This window comes from Pteropus vampyrus, unplaced genomic scaffold, assembly GCF_000151845.1.
Source record: "Pteropus vampyrus isolate Shadow unplaced genomic scaffold, Pvam_2.0 Scaffold391, whole genome shotgun sequence".
Taxonomy (NCBI): Eukaryota; Metazoa; Chordata; class Mammalia; order Chiroptera; family Pteropodidae; genus Pteropus; species Pteropus vampyrus.
This window is the reverse complement of record NW_011889172.1, coordinates 1,143,805-1,152,818: the sequence shown is the minus strand read 5'-3', so window position 1 is coordinate 1,152,818 and position 9,014 is coordinate 1,143,805. Positions and strand designations below refer to the sequence as shown.

The window sequence follows — 9,014 nt, the reverse complement described above, 5'->3', positions numbered from 1 at the left end:
TGGGAGAGAAGAGAGGAATCTTCTGGACAGAATTCCAAATAATTTATGTATCTATTTCCACCTCAAGGAGGTAGAGCATAACTGTGTATGGGCTGAGTACAGTGACTTTTCCTCAGCATACAGTAAGTATGGGGGGAAAAAAGAGAAACTTCACAGCAAAGACACCTGACAAACACTACCTAGGCCAAGTGACCAAGGTCAACATCAACAGTGAAAAATCATATTGACAGTAACTGCCCTTGATATGATGTGATAAGGGGGAACTTCGTCTCTAGTCTTTTACCCCCAAATCCATCATCCCATGTCACCAGACAGACCCAGACTGAGGGACACCCCACAAAACACCTGAGCAGTCCTCCTTAAAACCACCAAGTCATTAATAATATGCAAAGTCTGAGGAAAAGCCACAGACCAGAGAAAGCTAAGGACATAGGATGACTAAAGGTAATATAGAATCCTGGAATAGCAACCAGACCTTAGAGAAAAACCAGTGAACTCCAAATGATGTCTGGAGTTTAGCATGCGAGGGCTGGTTCCTGAATTGTGACAAATATAACATGGTCACATAAGATGTTATCAACACCAGGGAAAACTGAGGGGAGGGTACCTGGGAGCTCTCTGGAGCATCTTCACAACTTTTCCATAAATCTAAAAGTATTCTAAAGTAAACCACCACCACCACAAAACAATGTCGGAGACATATTAAAATTAACTGGAAGGGTCTTCCCGGGCCAAATCTGGATTTAAGGAACAAAATAAATAATGATAACGTCCATTATGGGTGTTAATAATGATAGAGCCCACTGTGATGTAAAGAATCATAACAAAGAGAAAAATGGGGGAGAAGAGACAGTACTTCCTCACAGAGGAATTCCCACACACGTGGAGGCAACGATGGAAAGAGAAATCCACTATTTGGCATCTCCCTTAGTAACCAACCATTTCAGGTGAGACTCATCTGACAGAAGCTGAAATTATTGGGAAAGTATGATGAGAAATGGGGTATTTGTATGGTTTCTAAGGTTCCCAAAAGAAGGCTGTAACTTAACAAGATACAAAGGAAAATTTTTAGGTTTATGTGGGGAAACCAGCAAACACCACATAACCAAGATCAAAGTTACCATCCTATGTGATGGGGCCTCTGGGTACCTCGTGCCTCCTGACATGAGGCCGCGAGGGCACAGTGTACCACCTGCAGGATTCTCGCCAGTTTCAGAAATAGGCACATGGCACTCTGGGGGCAGTCTACCAAATGTCTGACCATGATCCAAGTGTTAAGGTCATGAAAGATAAAGATGGACTGGGGAAATGTAACAGACATGTCACAGAGATGTGACAACAAAAGGCAAAGTAAGATTCTGGACCAGGAAAGGGTTCTTAATGGGGAAACAGATATTGGAATAAGGTCTCTAGATTCATTAACAGTAAGAAATTATTATTCCTTCCCAGTACTGATCATCGTTCTGGGGTTATATAAGATGTGGAAGGACAGGTAAAAGGTCAGGTAAAAGGTATATAGGAATTCTTTATACTATCTTTGCAATTATTATAAGTCTGAAATCATTTCAAAATGAAAAGTTAAAAACGAAAAACCCAGGCTGCAGAATAGCACATGAAAGTGCTATTCCAGTGAAGAAGAAGTCACACCTCAGGGGAACAAATAGAGAGAGGGGACTTCAGCCCCTGGAGTGCTGGGAGACAGCGTGCGGGCAAGCGCGGCAGGAAGCTGAGAAGCAAGTTGGGCCTGACCACGAGGGAGGGAGGCCTCCGGCAGCACCAGGAAGCTCTCTCCATGAAGCCTGAAAAGGCAGCCCATTTTACGCCACCATGAGGAAGGGAAGGCAGAAAGAAGAAATCAATTTTTCCAAGTTAAATTCTGGGAGAGTTCTGGGCCCCCGAGCAGCGGGTGCGTGGCCACTGGAGGCCTGGCTGTCTTAAAGGCAGGAGAGCACGAGCACTTAGTTCTCGTTCTTCCCTTCCTTCGTTGATCTGATGACATGATCCCCTTTAGCACTGGGCCAAAATGAAGGAGGCTCCCCGCCAGGGCCAGGCCAAGTACACGCAGAAGCCGAGTCACAACAAAGCAGAACATCTCCCAGGCCTGTGACTGGACTGGTGTCTGACATGTGACCAGAGCTGGGTCAGTGAGTGGCACTGGGACTTCTGGAAACACCCTGGGGCAGGCGAGACATTTTGTGGCACAGGCTGAGTTGGGAAGAGGGCTGCCTAGAGTGGCTGGTGGAATCTTGGACCCGGAGAGTATCTGCAGGGAGGAAGAAGCCAGTGGCACAAAGAGGTGGTGAGTGAGAGCCTCCATGCGATGCTGTCTGGGTTCCCAGGCCCCACCACACACGTATGTTATCGCCTGGGCCAGGCTGTGATGTGACTGAAAGGGCTCCAGTGCCACCAGTAGGGAATGAGAACAGTGTCTGCTCAAACAGCTCTATTCCGTTCTTCTAGCAGGAGGATCTTCCACTCCTGTGACTCATTTGTGTGGAATTTGCTGGTCTGCAGGACTGACGAGAACCCTACGGATATCCTGGTGAGAGCTGCCCCAACTGAGATAAGGATGGACAATGCAGGCCACCCCTTTCCTATCATGCCCTCAAAACCACAGGCAGGCTGTTGTGGACTGCACAGTGTCCCTCTAATATCCATATGCTGAAGGCCTCATCTAGGACCTCAGAATGTGACTCTATCTGGAGAGTATGAAGTTGAAATGAAGTTAAAATGAGGTCATTAGGATGGGCCTTAATCCAATGAGTGGTGTCCTTATAAGAAAAGGAAATTAGCACAGAGACAACATAGAGGGAAGACCACTGAGGACAGATGGAAAAAGAGGCCTCAAAAGAAACCTACCCTGCCGACACCTTATTCTCAGACTTATGGCCTCCAGGAAAATGATGACCATTGTTTAAGCCAATAGGCTGTGCTACTTGGTTAGGGGAGCCGAGCAAACCAACACACGGGAGTCTGAGTGAAGGCTGGGGGACCGTCCTGCTGGACACTCATGGGCCTCCAAGAGTGGGCGCACTTACGAGAGAGGTACGATGATGAGGAAGGGCCCGTTGATGCGCTTGTGCTCCATGAGGTATGTGATGAGCGCGATGGTCTGGATGGTCTTTCCCAGACCCATCTCGTCGGCCAGGATGCCGTTCAGGTTGTTGTTGTACAAGGACACCAGCCACTCCAAACCCTTGATCTGCAAGCACAGAGGTGGCCAGCACTGAAGCCCGGTCGGGTTCGGGAGCGTTCCCCGTACTTCAGAGACTCGTGTACACCAGCCACCAACTGCCCACGGCCAGCTTCATCTAGTATTTTGCTTTGATTCACCCCTCTCCTTTTTCCTTAGCCTCTTCCTCAGCAATCATTCCAATCAAAGCAGGTTGCTGCGTTAATAATATACGTACAGTGTATTTCTTTTTCAAGTTCACATCTGAACAGCTAAGTTTCTAACTGTTACAATGCCCATCTATCACTGCCTGACACCAAGCCATGCAGCATACCAAGACACACTTGCCCACAACCATGGGACACTTGATTCAGGAGAGCGTTAGGGCTTTGGGGGAACTTGCTGATGAAACCACCACATGGCCACAACTGCTTAACCGTCACGTCAAAGCTTTCCAAAGCTTGTGAGCGCTCTGCAATACAGGCACTTAAAAACGAGACTGATTTCAAATTGAATATAATATTATAAAAAAAATTTGGAAATTTTCTAAAAGATGAAGGAAATAACTGCTGGCTGAATTCTGATTCCTTTGATTACAATGGCCACTGGAAATTTCCACTGGTCATTGGCTTTGTCTCTTTAAAATTTGATATTGGCATGGAGGCTAAGTGCTTTCAAGGAAAGTTGGGGTTCAGGGATCACAACCAAAAGGAAATTCAGGGAGACGCTGGAGATAAACCAGCTGCCATTTGGGAGCTTACAGATGAGCTTGGGATGAGGGACCACAGATAAAGAAATTTCTACCATGAGCAGCTCCAACTGTTAGCTGTTCCAACCAAGCCAGACAAAAAGTTTCAGCACCAGCGTCACCTGACCCTCGCAGAAGGAAGGGCCGAGTCCTGGGCTGCTGGCTCCTGGGATCCAAACTCTCACTCCTCGCACTCTCACAGAGCTCCGGGAACATGGACCAAGCACCAGTCCGCCCACACCCGGGTCCTGTCCTGCTTTGCCACTCCAGAGCTATGTGATTTGGGGGACTCGCTGCACCTCTCCGTTCTTCAGTTGCTCCTCAGCCCCGTAATGCAGAGGATGATAGTGCCTACTCAGAGCTTTTGGGGACTGAGAAGCTAACAGCACAGAACATGCTGCCATCCTGCCTGGCACAGATCAGGCACCTGGCAGACACTGATATATTATACTGTTTCATTTCCTCCTGGTGGCTAACCTAACAGATCATGTTTCTGCCTTACAGATGGGGAAACTATGGCTTAGAGGGAAAGAGTAAGGTACCCAAAGATGAAGAGTGGAACATGAACTTGGGTCTGTCTGACTTCAGCAGCTTCCCACAACCTGGGAAGCCGTCTGCTGAGACTATTTGGGCAATGCCCCCTCCTGCCCTCCCGCTTCACCTGGTACTGTTTGAGGACACCGTTGACCATAAGCGCCGACTGCTTATCCACCCTCTCAGTGACGGCATGAGCCACAGCATAATAGGACTGCAGGCCACGAGCGAGTGCCTGGGACACGCCGTACTCATCATCGACATCTTGCTTGGCATTCCTGGAAGCAAAAAGAACTGCAACATGAGGACACACATTCCTATTTGTGACAAAGTACTTCTGACATGAGACTCTGAAGCAGCCCTTTCTGCCTGATGACCCAGGACCTAAACCTGAACCAAAAGGTAAACAGAAGTGTACCTAAATACTCTAAGGACAGGCAAGGCAGTAAACACTAATCTGAGGAGCGGGGTGCCAAGACTGGACCCTTGTCTGTGGTCCCACACTGCCAACCAGGGAGAAGCTGGGACTCTAAGGGTCCTGCCGGCATCCCCTCACCAGAAGCTGGTGGAGCAGGAGTGTGTAGGGGTGCCTTACTCAATGATGTGCCGGGCGTCCACCTCGGAGACGTCGTCACTGTCTGGATCTGGAATCTTCTTCTTCTCCTCCACGGGCAGGGTGGGAGGCTGTGATGGCTGAGGCTGCTCTTCCTCCTCCTCCTACCAACGGACAAACCCATGTCACTTCAGGTCACCCCACGGGGAAGGGGCACGACAAGGCTCCCAGGGGTAAAACATACTTTTGGTAGCAAGTGATGTTTTTACAATTCCCACACCCTCTTCTTATCCTGGAACGTACCATGCTCTTCTTTGCATATTCTTTTAATTGCTCAGTATTCTATTTTTCATTTTCCCCGCACAGAGCCCAGACACTCCTTTTTAAGGCTATCTCAGGGTATTTTGTACTTCTGTTACCAATTGTAGATTCCTTATGTCCCTGGCCTTCATTACACAGTGTATACTACACATTTATTCCTTGTCCCACCTACTCAAGAAGTTTTTCACTTGAATCTCATGGATTTTCTAAGTATTAAACATTTTATAGCCAATTTTCAATATTTACTGTTCTTGATTTACTTCCAGCTTTAATAACATGACTAAAACTCCTAAAGATATCAAATAATACTGATGACAGGCATCCTAGTTTACTAAGAGGTTTTCTATAAACTTGTAAATTAAGTATGAGTATTGTTTCATTAAAGGGATTTTTCAGCCTTTACTGAGCAGATAATAAAGGGATTTTGCATATGCTGATAAAATACACGATTGTATTTCTCAATATTAAACCGTCCTTGTATTCCTGTATAAATGATACAAAATCCCAGTGGATTACTTTCTTTAGGTATAATGGAACTGTTATAAAACTTTATGACGAAATTAGCAAAAGCAATCATTTAAGAGCTCTAGGGGACTGAGAAGTATTAATGCTTGAAAAACCACTGAACTTGGGGAAGAAGAGTTGGAACTGGTAGTGTTCTTACTGGGGATGCTTCCACCTGTCCCACCCCCAGCTCCATCACGAAGGTTCTGCCGAGCAGAATGTGAGAACTAACAGCTGAAGCTAATGGGGGACTTAGTCATTTTGTGGCAGCGGGCAATGCCCATGCCAGTGGCACTGCAGACGGAGGTGAGTCTCTCAGCTGTCACTGGGAAAGCATATTCCTGGATGATACTGTGACGATGTGCTAAGAAAAGGAGACAGGGCCTAGCAGGAAATAAATGCCAGTGCAGACCTGAAAATGGCCCAAACTTGGAATGTGTTTCCCCTATTCATGACGATCCACTGGCCGGAGACAGAAGCCTAACCGGCTCTAGATGTTTGAGCACAGTCTCTGCCTGATCATTAGATGACTACTAAGTTATGAAAAAACATGGCCCACTCCTTGAGAGCCAGGATTAAAACTAAAAATGAGATTAAAACCAAAACAATATACTGAGCAGAGATGCCAAAAGCAGCACACACCATAGGGAAAAGAATTCCACAGATTCAGCCCAGGCAAATCACTAAACAGGCAAACAAACACTATCACCAAAACAATCCCTCCAGGGGTGAAGTCAGCATCTGGAGTGGCTAAAATAGGCTTCCACTAAACATTACAATACCAGCAAAAAAGCATAAAGTGTGATAAGCACTTAGGGAAAAAGCAGTTGAACCAGTCTCTAGTCCCAAATGTTGGAGTCAACATACAATCTTCGAAGCCAACTAATATCATAAATATTTTCAAAGGTACTATAAACACGTCCAAAAAACTAAAGGAAACCATCTGTAAGCACAATGAATCGATAAATTCAGAATCTCAATAGAAGACAGAAAAGATAAAACTCCTCAAATTTAACAGAAAACAAGAAACTATGCAGCCAGAAAGCTGAACAAACACCAAGGAAAATAAACACAAAGAGAGGGTTCACAAACTGCTTGCTAAAAGCCAAAGACAAATGGAAAATCTTGAAGGCAAGGAAGTGAAAAATGCATCAAGTATAGAGGAAAATCAATACAATCGGTGGCTAAGTTTTCATCTGAAACAAGAGGTCATAAAGTAGTGGAACTACGCATTCGAAAGGAAAAAGGCTGTCGACAAAGAATTCTATGTTCTGATAAACTGCCCTTCCAAAATGAAAGCTAAAGAAATACCTTCCCAGATAAACAAAGACTGAAAGAATCTGTTGCTAGCAAACAAGACTTAGGATAAATGCTAACAGAAGTCTTTATGCCGAAAGGAAATGACAGCAGACAGTAACTCGAATCCACAAGGAGAAATAAAGAACATCGGAAATGGTAAATACATGGACCAAAATAAAAGACTCTATTAATATATTTTCCCTTACTTCTTCTAACTTCTTTAGACTAAGGCACAAGATTACGTAAAGCATTAATAGAAGACTGCATGTAATATAAATATAATACATGTGACAATGGCACGAAAGAGCAAAGAAGTTATATCAGAGCAAAGTTTCTACATTTACCAGAATGGAGTTATTATTAATCTTGAACTATTCTTTGATAAATTAAGACAAATATTGTAATCCCCACAGCGACTATAAAGCAAATAAATAAAGCAAATAAAAAGTTGGGTAACAACACCTAAAGAAATAAAATGCTATACTAAAAAATAGTTAACACAAAAAAAGATAGTAAAGGAGAAACAGAGGAACAAAAAAGAGGAGACAAATAGCAAAATGGCAAATGTAAACAAAATCAAATCAAAAATTAAATGTGAACAGTCTAAAACTCAATCAAAAGGCAGACACTGTCATACTAGATAATAAATCAAGATCTAGCTATCTGCTATTTAAGATTCAAATGAACACATAGATTTAAAGTAAAAAACGGAAATATACCATGCACGCAGTAACCTTTAGAAAGGGAGAGTGAAGTGACTCCACTAATATTAATCAAAATAGACTTTAAAACAAGAAATATGTTACTAGAGACAAAGACAGATATTCTATAATGATAAAACATTAAACACTTCAGGAAGATACAATGACAACTAAGTATACTTATCAACAAAGCATCAAAACATATGAAATGAAAATAGAATTTAAAGGAGAAATAAGTTCAACAAACAGCTGGAGATTTTACTACTTCATTCTCAGTAACTGATAAAACTAGACAAAATTGAGCAAAGATACGCATGACTGAACAACACACTCCACCAACTCAACCACCATGTATAGAACACTCCACCCAAAGACTGCAGAATCCTTTTCCAGTGAACATGGCCAAGCCATAAAATGAGTCTCAATAAATTTAAAAGAATTAAAATCAGACAAAGTATCTTCTCGTACAAGAGAATTAAAAATCAAAAACAAAAAAACCTGAGAAATTCTCAAATGCTTAAAATTTAACAACATACTTCTAAATAACCCAAGGGTCAAACAACAACAACAACAAAATCACAAGGGAAATTAGAAAATACTTTGAATTGAATGAAAACAATTTATCAAAATGCATGGACTGAAGCTTAAACAGTGCTCAAAAGAAACAGTGCTCGAATCAACATAAGTTTAGAATGACTAGCAAAAAAATGAAAGGCAAATTACTAAATTATCAAAATGAGCAATGAAATCAAAATCACTTTCAATCCCATAGAAACATAATAAGGAACTAAGATAAATAACTTCATGCCAACAAATAACTAAGATGAATTGAATAAATTCCTTGAAAGACAAATTACTAAAACTGACTCAAGAAGTAGAAAAATATGAATAAAACCTGCAACAGGTAATTGAATTAGTAACTAAAAATGCTGTCACAATGAAAAGGTCAGGCCCAGATGGCTTCACTGGTGAATTCTATCAAATATTTAATACCAATTCTTCAAAAACCCTTCTAGAAAGTAGAGGAGAGAACATTTTCTAACCCATTCTTATGAGGCCAATGTTAACTTAATGTCAAAGCCACATAAAAATATCACAAGAAAACTGCAGACCAATATGCCTCATGAACAGACCCAAAAGTCCTCATTAAAATAGTAGCAACACTGCGATATACAGAAAAGA

At 42.9% G+C, this 9,014-nt stretch overlaps 1 protein-coding gene across 1 annotated transcript in view; it reads right to left on the bottom strand.

Annotated features, from left to right (window-relative positions):
* SMARCA4 (SWI/SNF related, matrix associated, actin dependent regulator of chromatin, subfamily a, member 4) overlaps window positions 1–9,014 on the bottom strand; it is an 88,314-nt gene that overhangs the window by 43,674 nt on the left and 35,626 nt on the right. Inside the window, exons 12-14 of the mRNA XM_023523400.1 lie at window positions 5,050–5,171; window positions 4,582–4,732; window positions 3,039–3,202 (exon numbers count right to left, since the gene is read on the bottom strand). Coding sequence (XP_023379168.1) covers window positions 3,039–3,202; window positions 4,582–4,732; window positions 5,050–5,171 — 437 coding nt within the window. The remainder of the gene's footprint in view (window positions 1–3,038; window positions 3,203–4,581; window positions 4,733–5,049; window positions 5,172–9,014) is intronic.